The 21,700-nt window shown below is 32.4% G+C and overlaps 1 protein-coding gene across 2 annotated transcripts in view; it reads left to right on the top strand.

Moving 5' to 3' along the window:
• Positions 1-17,255, top strand: part of LOC130445156 (transcription factor collier) — a 100,579-nt gene extending 83,324 nt beyond the window's left edge. The window contains exons 8-15 of one of the 2 annotated variants that reach the window (XM_056780680.1): positions 1,152-1,233; positions 4,127-4,244; positions 10,287-10,453; positions 11,169-11,295; positions 11,551-11,639; positions 11,757-11,931; positions 12,390-12,617; positions 14,325-17,255. In XM_056780680.1, coding sequence (XP_056636658.1) covers positions 1,152-1,233; positions 4,127-4,244; positions 10,287-10,453; positions 11,169-11,295; positions 11,551-11,639; positions 11,757-11,931; positions 12,390-12,617; positions 14,325-14,434 — 1,096 coding nt within the window. In that variant the 3' untranslated portion in view covers positions 14,435-17,255. Of the gene's footprint in view, positions 1-1,151; positions 1,234-4,126; positions 4,245-10,286; positions 10,454-11,168; positions 11,296-11,550; positions 11,640-11,756; positions 11,947-12,389; positions 12,618-14,324 lie in introns of both variants that reach the window. The other variant, XM_056780679.1, reaches the window with a different exon arrangement.
• Positions 17,256-21,700: the final 4,445 nt, after the last annotated feature.

The raw sequence follows: 21,700 nt of genomic DNA, 5'->3' as shown, positions 1-21,700 counted from the left end.
TCAATATTCGTATTTCAATTCCAACTGTACGTAAACGTAAAAATTCATAAACCGTGTCGTTTTTTTTAAGCAAAATATTTGTTTTAAAAACCTTTGAATGAATTTATGAACGTCCTTCATGTATTTTTTGTATATATATTTAATGAGAAATCATGGAAAATGAGGTAAACAATTGCTTGGGAGGTAAATTCACGCTTTTATTGTTTTCCGACATTTACGACTTGAATTCAATTCTATTCAACCTCTATAACAGTTTATTGTACCATTTTTGGCTCACATATCCGATGCCCTTCCCTTCTGGGGTACGTGTTGTATGACCCAATATGGGCGAATCTTCAAACTACAAAAAAGCTACTTACTCAACGATGCTCTATACTGTACAATGCGAAAAAAAGCATAATCATTTGCCAATTGAAATGAAATTTTGCTAGAAATTGAAGGCGTACATTCTAATATTAATATTTGATTCTAAACAATCAAAACACTGGAGTAATTTTAATTTTTGATATTGATTTTCATATATTTTAGAATTTTCGTATATTTCATGTCCGAGACTCATATTATATAAACTAATGACATTAGCTTAGCTTTAAACAATTATCATTTTTAGTTTAAAAAAATTTGATCCATTATTTTCTCAAGAAATGCATTTTCTTCAGACTTTAGAGGAAAGCACATAGCTTATGAACCTCTTACAAGGCAGAAAGTTGAAAATAGATTGGTACAGCTGCACATCAGAGAGTTGAACTGATATCCGAGGCGTAACCAGTCCAGAAATCCTGATTAATATATCAAGGATTGAGTTGAGTCTATCATATGATGATAGATCTGCTCCTTTAAAGAAAAAATAATTTCACCCCAATTAAAAGAAAAATAAATTATCAATAATAATGATTATCAATCATAATTAACATGCAAACATTCAGCAAAATTCTAAAGGATGTTGTCAAATAAATAATCCATTATCCTAGATGAATTATGACCCTGTTTATTCGTTGTATATTTGTAATAGTCTTTTGACAAAGAAATAACAAAAATTAGATTGTAAATTAAATGAAACTTAGTTCACTATATTTTGGAAGATGCACTTGCGCATTCGCCAAAACAAAAGTTTCTCTCGCCAAAATTTCAAATAGTTTCTTTTGTTTCAGATTTTTCCTTAAGTTTTTCCTTAAATGTAATCAAAACTGCTTAAAAAATGCCGGAAATCCACGGGATATGCGGAGATTTCAAGTAAGTATCCTCAAATAAATTTGACCAATTTCCTCATTCATTAGAAATATTAAATATCCTTGGAAGGACATTTTCTCGACTATACAATCCATCATTTTTTATAAATCGACGGAATTAATACAAATTATTAGGAAAATAACTTTATATAATAAATATTTTTTATTTCTTAGATGATTTTATATGTTTTTGTTGCTAAATTGTCTTGATTTTGAGGTTTTTCTGTTTCCATGATGTATTATGTCCTTCTATGACTTATACTAACATTTCCTGTTCTGTTATTATATGTTTTTTAAGCTTATTTCGTCCTTCGAATAGATAAGCATCTAAATTCAGTATCTTATAGTTGAATAGTTCCATAAACCAAACTTATAATCTAATGTGAAAGTTTTAAAATCTTGACGACCAAATTGGTTTTGCTCAAGACAGTTTCCTCAAAATTTTCCTTTGCTAATTGTGCTATGAAACGGGATATTTAAACTCCCATAGCACAACCATCAATTTGTTTATACGTTTCATTATGAAAATTGAAGCACGTTTTATAAGTGTGAGCTCTATAGCTTTTGAAGTATGTCTGTGAATTTTTGAAATGTTGTTCCACATTTTATTGATATATCCGTAACAATTTTATATACATAAATGAAGTTTAATGAAGATGTTTGACAAAACCCCGTATCGAATGTTGAAGACGCATTCATTGAAGGATTGCAGCGGCAAGATGAGCGCGAGCGAGAGAGAGCAGCCATTTTGCGGCCAAGGTAAACTGCGGAAGTGCATCGCAAGACAGACTCCTCCCTAGGGACGTACGCGCTCCCAAGGGAGTCTTCTCCCCTAGGGTGGCGGAAGGCGAACACACGCGTTCCCATGGGGACGGAACGCGGGACGTCGCGACGTTGGAAACGCGCGAGAACAAGCCCGATCTACTGTAGAGTGGCGGATGAGTATCATGATGGCCAGTAGACCGAACGACGGCATTCTTTAGATGGAGTTCTTAGTCGATATACAACGACATCGAGTAACGTATCGACCATTTTGAAACGAAACAACATGAATCGTGCAAGAAAATGATCTTCCGTACACAGTAAAAATGAGATAATATTTATTTGTTGCAATTTTATTTGCTTCGGATACTTTTTCATATATTCCTACGATTAACATTTATAATAAAAAACAGACTTTCAAACAGTTAATACCAAAATTTTTCGCTTTTAACTAGTTTATTTTATCAGACAAAGTTTTAATTGCCAAGAAACTAAACTGAAAAGCTACTGAAGTCACCAACTGGTTACAATTGATGAGTTACATGTCTGTTCACACACAGAAGACTCAATTAATTCAATTATATATTATTTGGACAATAAGATGGTTACTTGGAATTTCCTGGGACAGGTATCGATCAATCAGGGGTGCTATTGCTGCTGCTGCTGCTGTGGTTGAGCTTGTACATCATCCCCATTGGTTATCAACTGCTGTCATGGATTTTGTGCTGCTGCGGGTGTCTATTGACAGTTGTAGGTAGCAAGTCACGTCATTGTCATCTGATGATGTCTCGTTCCAGTTTTTTCTTTTCTGTGGACTCTAATAATGAAACATTTTATCTGTCGTTCAATCACTTCGAAAGACGAATGATGTCCGTATGCCATGTCACTTTATAGACCATAGCAGATCAAAAAGTAGCCAGGCTCGCCGATTCAAAGAATTCCCCGGGTAAACACATGGGCTACCAGAATAGTATTTCGTTCGAAGAAACGTCTATGTCTTCGCATTCCATCGCGCGGATATCCATGGCACTATCTTTGTCCATTGGTGATTTTAATGGCTCCGTATTGCTGCCTTGAACCTCCTGGAAAAACGCTCCACCATTTCGTTACCTTGCGGATGGTATGAAGTAGCGTGCAGGAGCCATTCCTGGTCTGTTTTTAACGTCAGCGGCATCCAGTAGCTGCTAATTCGTCTTTCCTGATTGATCCTACTTGCCAGTGAGATAAACGATATACGCAGGTCAAGCAATATCTCTTTTCTCTTGACAGTGACAGTGTGTGCACGTGTCTGGTCACTTTTGATCGCTGGCACTTGTTGCAAGCTCGTCAAATAAACCCCTGGGAGACGACGAGCTTCGTCTAAAGCTAAAAGCTCGTGCTAACCGAATATTAACATGTTTCATCATTCAGAAAATATTTTTTTGAAAAAATTCGATTCCGACTTCTAGTATTACCGAATTGAAACAAAAATATCGGTAATAAAATGAGACTTTTCTACATTTAATCGTTCTTTTATAAAACTTTAACGGTCGTTGGCAGTTTATGTTCTAGGTACACATCAGTTTTATGTATCTGTTCACAATATGGTTTGCGCTCGAAAAAAAAAAACACTTCCCTTGGAACTACTCCTAAATAATTCAAGTATGTAAAATTGCTCACATTTGCCTACCTCGAATGAGATCAGGGAAATAAATGTGACTTTTCCCACCGTTGTTATTGCATTCTTACGTACGTTCTCTATCTTATACATGGTATAAAAATAAAAATCACCCTTGTTTCTGCGTTTCACTAGTAAATCTAGAAGTGTATGGAAATTGAAATGAATATCCAACCGGGTTAAAGAAATTCGAGCCGCGCAGGATAGGACTCATCTCTTTTGTATAACAGCAAATCTGCAGCTATTCATAAAATCTTTATAAAAAGTCTAATACATTGCACAAAACAGGTCTTATATTTGAAATAAAATGTTGCATGGTAGAAAAAATGTCTTCCAGTTACGAAATATGTCTTCACACAATGTTGAAATGTGAATTAGAAAAAAAAACGGACAAAAATCGTTTTTTTCTTGATGAAATAATATATTTTTTGTTTTATATGATTGATAATTATTACTTAGTGTTATATTTTGTTTCTAGGTAGTGATATCGACGCAAGTAGCTGTAGATGGTCCACTTCTGGCTATATCTGACAACATGTTTGTACATAACAATTCGAAACATGGTAGGAGAGCGAAAAGGCTCGATCCCACAGAAGGTAATTACTTCATATCATATTTTGACAAATATTTCGTTCATTAGAATGTATTCGAGAAAATCGTATTAAATAATGATTAAAAACCAAAAAGAATTGATTTGTTTTATCGATATATCGGAATAAAACAAAGACATGTCAAGTTTTGAATGGAAAAGTCTTGAGAAAAAAAAGTATAAAAGACTCTGGGAAGTGTACTGAACAAATAATATCTTCTTTAGATGGAGCCCAATCATGTCTTCCTGTAGTCTCAATCCAATATCTGTCTAGGATACAAAATCGGGGTATCGCATTTGGTTCTGACCAACACAATATTAAATATCATATAAACATATCAAAAGGTCAAAGAAATGAGGAATTAATGAAAAATAATTATAATTTTAATGATATATTAAATAAATCTATCAGAATACTTTTTTGAATCTAATAATACAATTATTTTAAGCATAATACCAATATATGTTACCAACTAATCTACTGACGTAGATCAAGAAGCCTGTCCTGTTATGTTATGTTAATAGAATATAAAATTGGGCAGATGCGGAGGGCAACTCCCATTTTTATCAATTTATTTTTACACAACACTAAATTCACTAAACTTAACACTTCTCTAAATTAACCACTAAGAATTTCATCATCATAAAGCCTTTCAATCCTATGGATTCCGGCAATCGTTTGTAGCTCTTTAAAATCTTTTTTTTTATGTGGATCTCTCCTCGTTTTATATTTTTTCTCTTTATAGTTCATCGTTTGTCTTTTCTGCTTTTGTTATTATTTTCCATTCCTTTCGGTTCCAGCATTTTTCCTCCAGCTCTCTTTATTAAATCCTCCTCTATTCTCCAATTCTTTCTCGGCCTGCCTCCTCTCCTTAGCCTCAGTGGAGTCCAATGCGTTATTCTTTCAATCATTTTACTATTCACTAATTTATTTGAATTTACCGATTACTTTTTACGATGAGATTTCATTATTTACTGACGGATTCATTGATAAACAATCGTCTATTTATATAGAACGGATTTTTCAATAAATCGGTTTTAGAATGTAAGCAAGCAAAGAGGACAACGTACTGCGAATAAGTTGAAAAAAAAACAATTTCAAGAAATTGCCGCCGTATATAAAAACATGACAGTTGACATTACGGTCTATGTCAGTGGACGAGTTCATAACAGAATAATAGTAATTTTAGAAATTTATAACGTCTGGATTTTTCAGTTGATTCGTTTTTGTGAGATATTCAATTCAATCAATTAAGCCAACTTCGAATCTTCATTGCGTTGGACTCAAAGGTTATCAAAACTATAAGCCATTGTGGACTAGTGTAGTCAAAATAATTACCTTCATACTTTATTTAAAAAATGATACATATCAATCAACTTACAACATGACACATTTTCCGTCTTATCTCTATAGTCCTGTGGAAGGCTATAAAAAGGATACATCAAGATAAATGACCGCTAAATTCCAAATTTTTAAAAAAAATTGGCAGAATATTTGTCATAATTTGGATTTGCAAACTGATATTTATGGATTTGTTAGTGATATTCATACCAGACACTATAATAATCAATAATAATCAATAATAACATCAAGTATTTCATCAATATCATCGTCAGTTTCATGCATTAGGTATTTCGTTAATGTTAATCAGTTGCTAGGTTTGTATGAATTTTAAAAAACAAAATGTAGTTAATTTTGTTAATTATATAATATATTATAATCCATTTTATCGTTTTACTATGGGATTAGATAGAGTAGTTTCAATATCTTTTAAGCCATCATGAATTGTCTCTTCAATCCCCATAAATTTCAAAATTTAAACGAATCACTTTATTTTAATAAATTATTTCAATTTAGTAAATGGAATATTGAAAATCACATGATGTAGGATTATACAAACAAAGAAGAATCATTATCTAATTTAAATTCAACATTCAACAAGAATTAAACTAAGTGACATGTCGAGTGAAGAAATTTGCAATATTTATTCAAAATTATATACGAAAAAAGCATTATATTATAACTAAATATTGAGGATTTATACATAAAATTAAACAGTCAAATAAAATTTGCTGAGATTAAATCTCGGAATGTAATTTCAACGTTTATAAAGCCTATTCGTTGTTAAGTTTGACAACGTCGGAAGAAAAGTTTGTCGTTTGTATGCAGGGCCCGAGTCGCGATCCCAAAACTTTGTAAAATTGGTTCGCGATCCAGTTCAGTGGAGGAAGAAGTGAAAATGTCAAGGATAGTGGAAGTGGAAAAGGAAAGGTGGACACTTTTGGATTTAAATTTATGGTCTTTGTTGAACGCCACTTCACTTATAAAACACCAATTGGATTACCGAAATATTTCGTATAAAATATGATAGAAACAAGTATTAATTGAAATGAATCTTGTTGATCATGAAACAAGAAATGAATTATTTTAACAAGCTGAAGAAAATGAGGAAATTGACTTAATAGTAATCAAAAATCGAGTAAAAAGAAACAGATAAAGAATATTTTAAGCATAAACAATAAATCTAAACAACATGATTATGATATCTCACCGGCAGAGGTAGAACGAACGAATTACGAAAAGGTACCAAGAGCTGACATCATGAGAAATGTGGCATACAAAGAATATGAAATATTGCATTGAATTATGCACATAACATGTGAAATGGGAGAAACGGGCTCTGTTGCCGACGCACCGCATGCACTATCGCGTCTCCTCCACGCACTTCACGAAGATGATTTCGCTCTCAGATTGGAATTTTGCGATACAGTTAGGATGATCCACAGTTCTAGCATTCCAGTGTACTGGAAGGACAAGAATCCTTACGTCTTCAGTCAGGAAGAATTAAACCTACCTGGTGTGTGTGTACGTTGGCAGGTATCTACGCGGAAGGTTGGTGGGTTCACACTTTTTTGAGGGTTAAAGTTTTCTAAAAATACTCGAATATTTACTTGGGAAAATGGACAACGATCAAACACTGGGGAATAGTTATTTAATGGTGAATAATTTTGGAAAATACGACGATGATTAGTTGAGAGGGTCTTTTCTAGGATCGTGTTTTTTTGCAAGAAGACCACGCATCGTTCCCGAGCTCCGAACTGCAATTGAAGGAGATTGAAACTCTTCGCGGACAGCTTGACATGATTCGCCGGACCTCTGTTGCATTTATTTTAACACTTACAGGAATTCCGTTTGTAATTTCTTTCTCTTAATACAAATTAATACAAATTACGTTTCTTCGTGACCGATAAATGATGATGGATAAAAAATAATTTATTTAAAAAATTGTCTACTTAATGAACAAAAACTATGGATTTTTTAAATCCACTCCTGATTTTCCTCGTCCTGGAAAACAAGTGAAACATGTCGTGTTTCACCTACTCTTCTCCGTTAATATTCTACGTTGTTTTATCCTAAGATTTTGACTTGGAAATTTGCGGAATCGAGTTTGCCGTGAATTAGAGTTTCGCGTTGCCATTTCATTCCCTACGAACTTGATGAAATTTCCTCGAAACACTTGATTTATTGAATGACGAGATGGTAACTAATGGCACTCAACCTTATCATATTCGAAATTGTGTTTTTATACTCTTTTATTCTCTTTTTTATGTCACGAGAAATTGATCGTAACTCGGTTTTATTTAATATACCGCCGTTTATGAAAAATTGTTGAATCTATATATTTTTTCGAGGTTAGTTTTTGACAAAAATTGTTTTCAATATTATTTATACATCAACTTTTTTATTAGTATCAGAATTATCAGCTCAAATTTTCTCACACTCGGTAGTTTTATCTGAGTACCGTCAAATTGGATGTTCATAATTTTATGGAAAATAATCCATGAGTTTATATACGAAATATTGAAAGTATATGTTCCTCAGTTTCATGTGAAGACGTTTAAGACGCCATTTTATATCATGTCATGCATGGCATGTCCAATGATACTATTAATCATTAAGGGGTCAGAATAAGTCTTAATTAATGAAATTTTCTCAAAAATACTTCAATTCAGTTTGATATTTTCATTTTACAAATTTGACTAAGCGACTTTTCAAAAAAAAAACTGTTTGTTAGGTTAGGTTAGGTTGTGTTAGGTTAGATTAGGTTAAGTTACGTTAACTTAGAATGAGTTATTATTATTATTTTGTATTTCATTTGAAACCGTAACCAACAATAAAGTTATCAATCCAAAAGTACTACGTAATCAGTTTCGCAACTCTTTTCGGGGTGGCACCCCTTACAACTACTTAATACGTTTGCAATTTATACTGATCAGTACTGATTTACACTCGACATAACTTCAAACTTTATCTTCTAGTTTAGAAAAAATCTTGTGGATATTGGTGCAAATTGGTACGTCCAGTTTTGAAGACGAGACAGTTGCTGTTTGTGGCTATTTAAACTATTCTGAATTTATTCAATTGAATTAAATGATTGGAAAATATTCCTTGTTTATGTGTATTCCATACTTCAATTCAGTTTGATATTTTCATTTTACAAATTTGACTAAGCGACTTTTCAAAAAAAAAATTGTTTGTTAGGTTAGGTTAGGTTGTGTTAGGTTAGATTAGGTTAAGTTACGTTAAGTTAGAATGAGTTATTATTATTATTTTGTATTTCATTTGAAACCGTAGCCAACAATAAAGTTAACAATCCAAAAGTACTACGTAATCAGTTTCGCAGCTCTTTTCGGGGTGGCACCCCTTACAACTACTTAATACGTTTGCAATTTATACTGATCAGTACTGATTTACACTCGACATAACTTCAAACTTTATCTTCTAATTTAGAAAAAATGTTGTTGATATTGGTGCAAATTGGTACGTCCAGTTTTGAAGACGAGACGGTTGCTGTTTGTGGCTATTTAAACTATTCTGAATTTATTCAATTGAATTAAATGATTGGAAAATATTCCTTGTTTATGTGTATTCCATACTTCAATTCAGTTTGATATTTTCATTTTACAAATTTGACTAAGCGACTTTTCAAAAAAAAAATTGTTTGTTAGGTTAGGTTAGGTTGTGTTAGGTTAGATTAGGTTAAGTTACGTTAAGTTAGAATGAGTTATTATTATTATTTTGTATTTCATTTGAAACCGTAACCAACAATAAAGTTATCAATCCAAAAGTACTACTTAATCAGTTTCGCAGCTCTTTTCGGGGTTGCATTCCTCACAACTACTTAATACGTTTGCAATTTATACTGATCAGTACTGATTTACACTCGACATAACTTCAAACTTTATCTTCTAATTTAGAAAAAATCTTGTGGATATTGGTGCAAATTGGTACGTCCAGTTTTGAAGACGAGACAGTTGCTGTTTGTGGCTATTTAAACTATTCTGAATTTATTCAATTGAATTAAATGATTGGAAAATATTCCTTGTTTATGTGTATTCCATACTTCAATTCAGTTTGATATTTTCATTTTACAAATTTGACTAAGCGACTTTTCAAAAAAAAAATTGTTTGTTAGGTTAGGTTAGGTTGTGTTAGGTTAGATTAGGTTAAGTTACGTTAAGTTAGAATGAGTTATTATTATTATTTTGTATTTCATTTGAAACCGTAGCCAACAATAAAGTTAACAATCCAAAAGTACTACGTAATCAGTTTCGCAGCTCTTTTCGGGGTGGCACCCCTTACAACTACTTAATACGTTTGCAATTTATACTGATCAGTACTGATTTACACTCGACATAACTTCAAACTTTATCTTCTAATTTAGAAAAAATGTTGTTGATATTGGTGCAAATTGGTACGTCCAGTTTTGAAGACGAGACGGTTACTGTTTGTGGCTATTTAAACTATTCTGAATTTATTCAATTTAATTAAATGATTGGAAAATATTCCTTGTTTTGTTTAATATATTAAAAAGATGTGGTTTGACGTTTTTGAGATACAAAGTACTATTTATAAAGAAACCAAAAACAGCACTTTAATATTATCTAATTAAAGTTTATAATCAAATACGTCAAACTGTTTTAATACTAAACAATATAAGCATTGTTTTTCTCAAATAATAAGGTTACATCAATATGATGTGCACAGGCCAATTTCCAGGACTGTACCCGCCTCTTCCAGTAGCGACCCCCTGTATAAAAGCGATCAGTCCCAGCGAAGGTTGGACGGCCGGAGGATCGACAGTTATTATAGTGGGAGATAACTTTTTTGATGGACTACAAGTCGTTTTTGGCACTATGCTCGTATGGAGCGAGGTAAGATTTTATTCGCCATCATAGGCGTGACTTATATTTTTTTAGAAGCATTCTGATATTACTAGTACGTTCTATAGGCTTTAAAAATATAAATTGATACTTAATTCATAATAAATAAAAATTATTACTATGACTTTTTGAGAAAAACAACTCTCAATACGATCTAATAAGGAATTAATACTAGAATTGTCTTGCTTTTGCTTATTGCTCAAAACTATGCTTCAAATTTCAATATAAAAGGAAAATTTTTTTCACATTTTATTCATGATTCATAGTTGAAAACAACTTTGATTGAAATGCTTATTAAATTAGAAGCCAACAAGCGATGCGGAGACTTATTGAGTTTTTTGAAGACTTAATAGTTTTTTTTTGTTCTGAAAATTCGAAGTAACTGCTTATGCTTTCCAAATATTTCCAAGATGTCTACGTCTATGATTATTAGAAGTAGCAAAAATAAGAAAAGGGAGCTTCGAAAATAGAGATACTTTAAGAAGGGTCGTAAATACGAAGGCTAAAAATATTTCATAGGGAGGTATAATGGGTGTATCCATCCACATCCGTGTTTTCATTCTTGATAGTGGGGAGCGAAAAATCAATTACGAGGGAAGCAACAAAAATTTGTAGTATTATAAAATGTATTTTTTTCCTATTCAAATCAACTATGTTTTATAATAATCATTTAATTTAACGAAATGTATTATTTTTTAATTTTCAGTTGATAACGCCTCACGCAATACGAGTTCAAACACCTCCTCGACATATACCGGGAGTTGTAGAAGTAACTTTATCATATAAATCTAAACAATTTTGTAAAGGAGCACCTGGCAGATTTGTATATGTTTGTAAGTATTAAAATTTCCAAAATAAACGCGATACAAAATATTTGAGATCTAATTACAACATGATTATAATACGAGATGTGACGAGAAATATGATAAATGAATTTTTATACTGTCAATTTTAGCAACCTCTACAATTTTCGTGTTTTTTAATGCTAAAAGTTGCAGAATTTCTCATTGGTTTTTCAATATTTCTCCTTCACGTTAGAAAATGAGTATTTTACAACAGTTAATATGAAATAACTTTTCTAATTACAGCCCTCAACGAACCAACGATAGATTACGGTTTTCAAAGACTACAAAAACTCATACCGAGGCATCCGGGAGATCCTGAAAAACTACCAAAAGTGAGTATATCTAATGATAATACCCTTCCGCGTGTTTATATAATCTGATTAAATTTACTAACAGAAAAATCTTTAATTTAAGAAAGTATTTGTCGTTAATTAATGATTTATTTGTAGGAAATAATATTAAAGAGAGCAGCAGACTTAGCAGAGGCCTTATATTCGATGCCTCGAAACAATCAGCTGACGTTATCAGCACCCAGATCACCGACGATGGGCAACAATGGTATGACTTCGACGTTTAATGCTTACACCGGTCAGTTGGCTGTCAGCGTTCAGGACAACGGAAACGGTCAGTGGACAGAAGGTGCTTGTCCTTCCTTGCTTCAGATTTTTGCTTAGTAGATGCTATAGTAAGAAATTTATTGTTGAAAGTATGGTTAATTACATTTTTGTAGAATTAGAAGGAAAATTTTCATTTTATCCCAGATATACTTCTCACACTTCACCGCTTAGTACTCAGGGCGGTTTTTATTCGTTAAACTTCGCTGTTCATTGAAGTCATTCAATTTTGGTAACTACAGATGTCAACAGTTGCAGCTAGGAATTTTATAATTGATATTATTGAAAGTTTGGTCACTTTTAAATTGGTAAAAATTGGTGCTTCAGAATGGACCGCCATTAAGAACTATCTCTATGATATTTGACATTGAAATTTTTTACTGACTAATTTTGATTGTGATAAATTCCAAGTCGATGTATTTCATTATTACTGACATGAAATTTCTTACCCTAGGGTTTTTCTTTTAGAAGACTACGGGGGGCGGACACAAAGTAGCAGTGTATCTCCACGCGGAGGTGGCTACTGCTCGAACGCATCAACGCCTCATTCTTCGAACGGGGGAGGTTCGTACGCGGGCGGAAGTAGCAGCGGTAACATCAATGGAGGATATGGAGGAGCAACACCAACTAGCAGTTCGCAGTTATCCAATATGCTACCGGGATCACCGTCAGCAGGAATATTCAACTCAACACCAAGTGAGTTTATTTCATTAAAATCATACTTTCGTCATTACTTTTGAATATTTAAGGGTATGGGGTTGAAAAATATGTACTACTTTATGAAGCAATGATTATTTTACTATTATTACACACTTTTTATATAATTGAATCAAAGCTCAGTGGTTTCGCTTTCCTAATTTTTGTTTTTAAATGTTGCATTACATTATGGAATACTGAATCTAGCGTTTGCCGAATGTTATGTCAAGTATAGTTGCTTTCAAATCATCAGAATGTACGTTTCAGGTTTTACCGAATGACAAATGTATATTGACGAGAATATATCGGCAACTATACCAATATTTAACGTTTTGTATTCTAAAATACATTTATCAATTTATTTCCTTGCCAATTTGACAATAAATTTTCGTCGATAATTATTTCCAGACCTTGAGCGGGCGAAAACTCATAGTCACTGAGACTTTTAAACTTTGATTTATGTTTCATTTATTGTTTCCCAATTGTTATGGCAATTTTCTTGATTTTAAAATATATTATATTCCTTTAGAATGTTGCCTACATATTTCTTATCCATTTTAAGTTTTCGGAAACTGACTCGTAGTTTTCCGTAAGACACATGACTCAACACACCGACAGATATCGTGAATTATTTGTCTGGGTATTCCCATTCTAATAAAGTGATTGAACGATTTCTTCATATCTTAATTTTGTTCATAAGACATGGCAATTATTTCTAGTTTAAATTTTTCATGCTTGAAACTAAAATTCTAGCAGAGACTTAATATTTATACTTGGGGCGACTGCCAAATATTTCGAAATAACTGAGAATTTACTGGATTGGAACAATAGGAAATGGAAAAAACTATGACAAACTACAGAACTTTAAAATACAGAAATGAGTTTTAATTATATTTCAGAAGGAAATATGTAAAAATTTTGTTGTACCTTAAACTATACAGTTAGATAAAGTGCTACAAAAGCATTGGACTGACTGACTATTCTTTTTGCATTTCGATCATCAAAATCAATTGAAATTGTTTTTAAATCGAATCCAAAACCATTTCTGAACTATTGGAGTCATTAGAAACAGCTAAGAAAATTTAAAATCATGCTTAGTCGTTAATTAGTTTTTTCAGATGTTTTACCAGTTAAAGAAGCAGTTCATATAACTGTGTGGACGAAAAGTGTACTCAATTTCAAATTATCATTATCGTTAGCTTTGGTTGATCTCCTAAATATCTCAAAAAAGACTCCAACCATTGGTATATATTCTTCGTAATAATTTGTTATTTTATTTTTTTAATTTTGTTTTTCTTTACATAATTTATTTTTTGTTTTCAATTTTAGTAACAACTGAAGTGCCTAACTATAATTTTCCCTCTAATTATACAATACACGAAAATGTGGATAAAGAAAAAAGTGCTTTTGCGCCAGTTGTAAGAGGGGGTGACAACGAAACACCCCCTATACCCGCGCCTGCTCTATTCAACCATCAGTCTATTTCCGGCTGGCATCACTTAGCTGTTCAGTGTTAGTATATTTTGTTTTGTGTGTTAATTTGATTTGTTGTGTTGTTTTTTCGAAATTTTTCCCCATTTCGCGATTTTTATTGAACTTGAGATGTAGATAGTTGTTTTTGACATAGTGGTAAACCATCACATCCTTATATATCAGCTCTCCAATTATCACATGCTGAAATACGAAAAACTTTTATTTTATTTTCAGGAATGAGTTTAGTGTCGTCTCCATTCGCCTCAATGAACCCCTTCGCTCTTCCCACGTGCAACTCGCAAGGCTACAGCTCCACGACGGCCTTAGTGGGATCCAGCAAGTAGCCCGAGGAGTCTTCAAGTCCAAACACTCCAAACAGTAATGTTTCGTCCCCGCAAGACGTTTCCGGTACAATGTATACGGCATAACGCGTACCAAAAACTTTAGGTGTTACACGAAATATGAACTTGAATATCGACGGAACCAATATTTTCAAACCTTTCGGTTTAATATTTTTTGATATTTGATAAGAAAACCAGGATTGGTTGGTGGCAAAGGGCGGCCCATGCTCCTCGAAACAATTTCTAATTTCCTGTTATATTTTGCTTTAAATATTAAATGGTTCCTCCATGAATATTTTCCGGAAAATCGATTTGAAGTCCACAACACACACAAATCTCGGTAGTGGATAAAACAGGTTAGACAATTTGTTAAAAAATCTGGCGCTGAGCTTATTCTGTAAATTGCACGACTAAAAAAATAATTTGACGAGGTGTTTGATAATAAATCACGAGTACTTAAACTTATTCAAACATTTTCTGAACAAACTACGATCGAATGATATCAAAAATCGATTTGAATTCCACATTTTCGAATCTTTGCATCGAGAAGTTACAAAATGGTGTGGGATTGAAACATACTGAACAAATCAAGAAGTAGCAGAAGATGCTTGAGTCAGAGTTCTAGCAGAGGCTCTAAGTGGATTTTGTAGAACCCAAGCACCTCATACTGACGGAAATAGATGACTGTACATAAGAAAAGGAATTATCTAAGTGCAAAGCACTAGAAAATCTTCGGGAAGGAACCTGCGAGTTTATTTGACATGATAGGAAACTCGTCTTAACTGATTGAGCTGGATTTCTTAAGATATATTAAATTATCAACTATAAAAGTACTACTAGTTTCAGAATAAGGCTTTAGACGTTGAATACAGGGGCAGACATTTGGGGAACGGGTAGCATTTTTTAGCTTTTACCCCACCTACCCTAAAATACAAAATTACCATATTTTTCCGACATATTTGAATCGAGCATGACCTTTAAACGGAATTTCTAGTCAATATTAAAAATACAAGCATTGTATTTCGAAAAATAATTGAAAATATTAATCTGTCGATATTCATTTTAATCAATTCGTTATTGTAAATTATATAAATATTTGTATAAATACGTACATTCGAACAAAGTAAATTAGATTTGTTTATAATTGATAATGAAACAAATATTTTGAAGGATAAAAAACCTAATGAACTGTGATCACCAAATACTTATGAAACATTCAACAATTTATATAACATTTGATTTACCCAATGAGATTTTTCAGTTTTACAAACAAAACTCTGGCTAAATCGGCAAACACTATCAGGGTAAATCAAATGTCAACTGAAAGGGCGCATATCACAACTATTTATTGACTTTCCCTGTACATCTCTCCCCTTACATTTCTTACGCAGCAAGTTATTATTGAAATATTGAAAAATTCAGTTTAATATACACTTGTGATAAAAAAAAAGTTAGATAATCAGTTTTAATCAATTTTGGTGGACATATTTATTGGTTATTATGAATCGATGGGTTTAGGATGGATTCCGAATCATTGATGCTAAAATCTGTGGAGGATTTTCTATATTCAACACCATCTATATCATAAACAGGTTCAATTAGAGACAGATCATCTTGGTCTGAATGGAACATAGCTTGACTTCTTCCTCAACGTAGCAGTTCTACTGAAACTATCGGTGTTTTGCTATATACAATAAAACCCACAGTGTGATACACACGAAGCTGTATCTCTAATTAACTACCCCGTAGCCATCTTACATAAATAAGAGCGGACATAAAGTCATTGAAGATGATCTAATTCAATTGCTGATTCCACTGAATTCTCTGTCCACACCAGTTAACAAAATCACTGAGATACAACTTGGTATTCGAAAATAATACGGTTTCTCCGATGATGCTAAAGAAATAAGAACCTAGAGCCTCAAATAAGGAACATATCGTTAGCTCTAAGAGATTTCTGAGCCATTAGAATGATAAACTCTAACTTTTTGTGACCGTTTTTGTTGGTGCTACAATATGGTGGATAAATATATGTTAACTATAAACTAGCTTCCTGCTACTCCACAAAACTTTTCTTAAAGTTAATTAACTAAGATACCTGACCTATTATTCATAATATAAAATAAATTCATAAACCAATTTTGTCGTATTGAAACTGGTGCGTGTCATTGTCCCTAAATGTAAAGTTAACGCATTCGTAACAAACATAAAATACAGTCTCTGAGTTTTTAGATTTTTTATCGAAATTTCAATAATTTCCGTGCTTGCTTCGTAAGAAAATTCATTTCTCTGCTCTGTCATATCGTAATAAAAGATACATATCGCTTTAGAGCTGGGATTAAGAGAATTTTCAAATATGAATAAGTTGTAAATATATATAGAAAAATTTTGTACAAATATGTATAGTAACAAGGGGGTTACACAACGACTATCAATATATTTTGTAAATTAACATATCTTAGATTATTTAATTTCGTTTTTGTAGATTGTAAATAAATATAGAAGAGAAGAAAGCAATTTAGTAACGAAATGTACCGGGTGGTCTTCGAGTTTTTTGAAATGAAAAATAAATACCTAAAACGTATACGAATCTCATTTTGTTTATTTTTCAAATTATCATTCATCGTTCGAATTTTAATTTATTTTAAATGAAAATTACAATTTTCAATAAAAGATCGTTACATTATGTATAATTTGTACATACTATTGTTATTTATTTTTGAATTTTTTTTAAATTCGTGCAAATATTTATTTCGTTATTTTGTGCAATTTTCGAATGTTTTTTTTTTAAACTCATTGATGTATAATAAAATTTATATAAAAATACGTGACTTTTATTTAACATTTTATCCTGTTACACTTTAATTAAGAACTAAAACTGATCAGGATGAAGATGCTTCATATTTTATTTGTATCTCGTCCTAGTGAAACAATTCCATTTCTATTTGTTTTAATTTACATCTATTCCATCACATGGCATCCATAAAAAGTTATAATTTCTTTTGATTCATGGCTTGAGACCGTTAGTCACCTCCGATTTTTACTCGAACGTCCACTTCAACGAATCCAAACATTCACTTCTATTTTTAGATAGTATCACGTATATTATTTCTGTTTTACATCCTATTTTCTTTTCGTTGTTATATTTTTTTCTCATCATTAATTAGCTGCATCAATATAGATACTGGATTCTCAGTTTTTCGAATTTTCTCCTTGCCGTATCTTTTATGATTTCCTTGATTTTGGTCTGGTGCACCAATCGGTAACGTCTTGAAGTACCAAAGATCGTGAGTGACCACAGCGTTTGGCAACCGCTTTTGAAATTGGAGATTCCTTAGGATTAATCCAGCTTAACTTCGGTTTGAGTGATTATCACAAAAAATAAGGCTTAAGGAGGTGTTGATTACCAAAAATAGAACTTATTGAACTCTCCTTGTAAGTATAAATTGTTTTTTCTCAATTGATTGTCAATCTATATTGGAAAATTATAATTTAGTATTTATTTATTGCTTGAAAATATATGTCATGGAATATTGCGTATATACACGGATTATTTAAGTTAAATTAGAATTTGAAAGAAGAACAATCAAAATTAAAACATAAGCCAGAATATCGTTAAATAATTATCTTCCCTATAAAACGAGAAAATCTTCAAACTCATTCAAATTAAAACGCGATAAAAAAACTCAAACTTTTGAAATTTGAATCGCATTTTTGAAATTTATAATCTCATTCACCTTGTATATATTGATCATCATTTAATGAACACCCTTTTTTTTGTTATTTTGTTTATCTATCACGATCACAAGTACATTCATTTAGTTCGACAAAGGGTTGAATTTGTAGTGCCTCTCAGCCGGCCAGTAAGGGTGCATTCGAATTGTGTTTTATCTAATGCCCATATGTCGCGGCACTGGCACATACTATTTTATGTAGAATACGATCATAATGATAATATTGTCGAGTGATACTTAAATTATTTGGAACATATGAAGAGGTGCATACTTATGAAAGGGTAGATAACGTAGGGGATATACACTGAAAAACAGATCCAATTTTTGCATCTGTATGGCAAAGATCTAATTTTTTTGTCTTCTTACTTAATGCTTTTGGTTTTTTCCTGTACGTATTTCCCATCTGTACACGAAAATTACATTTTTCCCTTAATGAAAAAAATACTGACTCGATTTTTGTGAAATAATCACTTGTTTTATGACTAATAAGTTTTAATCTATGTCTGGCTATTGAATAACGAGACTGGTTACGAAAAATTATTCTGAATTCGAATGCTCCCCTTTAATATACTCCCATCCCCTCGACGCCATCTTTTCCATTCGTTTTTTGCGGTCTTTTCCTTGACGTCTTCCTCATTTATATCTTTTCTTAAATGTTCTTTGATTTTGTTAGTATCGTCGGCATATGATGAATACTTAACTAGATAAATGATAAAAATAAAACAAAACTGAATAGGCAAACTGAAAAAGAAAAAAGAGGATTGAAAATAAATCAGAAAAAGACTGATTATATGGGAATTGAAAGAAAGAAGTTCACAAACAAGAAACGGTAAAGATAACTGACCTCATCTTCGAAGTAGTCCATACCTTGAAGTACTTGATAAGCAACAAAAATGACACAAAGAATGATACAAGACGAAGAATTCATGGGGATGAAGAACAAGATAAAAAGCTAGGCAACCAAATTAAGAGTCTACAAGATTTCGATAAAACCAGTAGTTACATATGCACCTGAAACTATGAGACTAACAAATATGGACAAAGAACAATTAAGAATTTATGAAAGGAGAATTATTAGGAAAATTCATGGACCAGTGAAATTTGGAAATAATAAGTATAAAGAATAAGAATATAGTAGATGGAATTAAAGTAAAAAGAATAGAAAAACGGCGGGGTACAAGGAAAATTACAGAATGGAGACAGAAAGAGAAAAGACATGAAAAATCTAGGAATACGTGATTGAAACAAACAGATGCAGGACAGAAAGAATATTCGAGGTGTCAAAATAGGTAATAAGCTGTAATTAAATAGTGATAAAATGTGAGATGCCACCTACAAAAATACAGACTCAATTTGAGCGATTACAATTCTCCATAGAATGTACAGCCTTCTAAATACATCTTTTAGCTTCTAATCACATGCCGATGTTTTTAATATGATTAGAAGAAGACAGTAAAGACGTAAATTTGTACTTTGCGCATATATATGTCATAGTAGGTGAAACAATGAAATACCTCTAGTAGATTCTACTTTTAAACGTCATAATTTTCCAATAATCTCGATTTAGTCAAAATTTGGAACAAATTAATCAAATTGAACTAAAAATTTTGAAAAAACTACAGCCACATTTTATCTAGATACGAATACAGAATAATCTACAATATAGTTTTTGAAATTTTGGGTTATTTCACGAATCTAATTGATCAAACTATCGAATATCAGTACCACATGTCTAAATGACAAAAAGACACGTAATAAAATATCCGAATCATCAAATTGATTTATCATTATAACCAAATTATCACTAACATAATGGTAATAAAAATCAACTACGTCGTATGCAGTCCAATGGAAAATTGAGTGTATATATATATATGACATGACGTCATCAATATGACCTTTTACATATCGTATGCCATCTGTCACGCGTATACGCACCCCAACACACCCCCTATTAGCCCGAGGCTAATGGGCTTCTTACTATTGCGACCTGCTTGTTACGCGCTAGTGGTGTCAATTTCAATTTGCCTACTGATTTCTTTGTATAGTCAATCGTGTTTGGAGTAACGAGATTCAGAAGTGAATAATTTATAACAATATTAATGAAATAATGTTTATGCTAAAATACCCCTGGCTTTAACAATTATTTCGACTAATCGATGCTGCTATTGAGGGTATTGAGTGATACGTAATGAAGTACAAAAAGCAAATTATATCCAGGAGTATAAAAGTGTTCAAATATACCGAAAATTGACATAAATCATTTTTGTTTAATACCGTATTTATACTGATAATACAAAGCGCTCAATGAGTATTTTTTGTCTAGCCTAAATCAAAACATGAAACTTGAATAACTGAAGTCTACTCACAAGTATATTTTAGGTTATGTCCACACTACCGAGCACTATACTCTACTTTTTTCTTTCATTTTTATTCATCTTAATTCAAAGGGTCTTTTCCTTTTGAATTTTCTTTATGAATCGTTGTTGCCCAGGTGCTGGATGGCCTCAACTTTCACGTAAAGGTTACGTTAAGTTAGGTCTTACAAATTTCGTAATGTTTCAAGTTTGACACGCTACATTGTTTAGTATTTATTTAGCAGCCATCAATAGCGAACGTTTTCAGTGAATTTTTAAACATGGAAAAAATTGGTCATCGTTATGTGATATAATACTTTTATTTGGAAGGCTTTAGCGCAAACAATATAAAATCTGAACTAGATTCTACTCTGGGTGAGACTGTTCCTTCTTTGTCAACAGTAAAATGTTGAGTATCCGAGTTTAAACAAGGTCGTACGACCTGGGAATACCAGCATCGGAATGATCGACCAAATGAGGTGACGATTTCAGAAATATTGATGAAAATCCACAAAGCGGTACTGGACTGAAACTGCGTACATCGCATATTAACAGAAAATTTGGACATGAGAAAGCTGTGCGCAAGATGGGTGCTGCGTTTGCTCACAATGGAACAAAAACAGCGTCATGAAGATGTTTCCATCGAGTGTTTCACAGACTTATTTTTGGGCCGTTCCATAATCATTGATAAAACGTAGGTCCATCACTTCACACCCGAAATAAAAGAACAATCAAAACAATGAACTGAAAAGAAGAAGCCAGCTCTAAAGAATGCAAAGACATTCCCATCTGCAAGCAAGGTCAGTTTGTTGGGATACGCGTGAGATAATTTTCTTTGACTATGTTGAAAAAGGAAGAACTATCAACGGCGAGTATTATGCGAACTTAATGCAACATTTAAACGAAGAAATCAGCCGCATTTGGCTAAGAAGAAAGTGTTGTTTCATCACCAACTCACACATCCGTTATTGCAATAGCCAAAATTAACGAATCAAATTTTAAATTGCTACCTCATGCACCCGATTCACCAGATTTAGTCCCTTCTAATTGTTTTCTCTTTCCAGACTTGGAAAAAGTAGGTCGATGCTCAAAGATTTTCCAACAATGAGGAGACGATGTTGGCTATTTTGAGGAACTTGACGATTCTTAGTATAAAAAGGGTATCGAACCTATTAAAA

The sequence above is a fragment of the Diorhabda sublineata genome, chromosome 6, assembly GCF_026230105.1.
Source record: "Diorhabda sublineata isolate icDioSubl1.1 chromosome 6, icDioSubl1.1, whole genome shotgun sequence".
In the NCBI taxonomy this organism is placed as follows: Eukaryota; Metazoa; Arthropoda; class Insecta; order Coleoptera; family Chrysomelidae; genus Diorhabda; species Diorhabda sublineata.
This window is presented reverse-complemented; position numbering and strand designations above follow the sequence as displayed.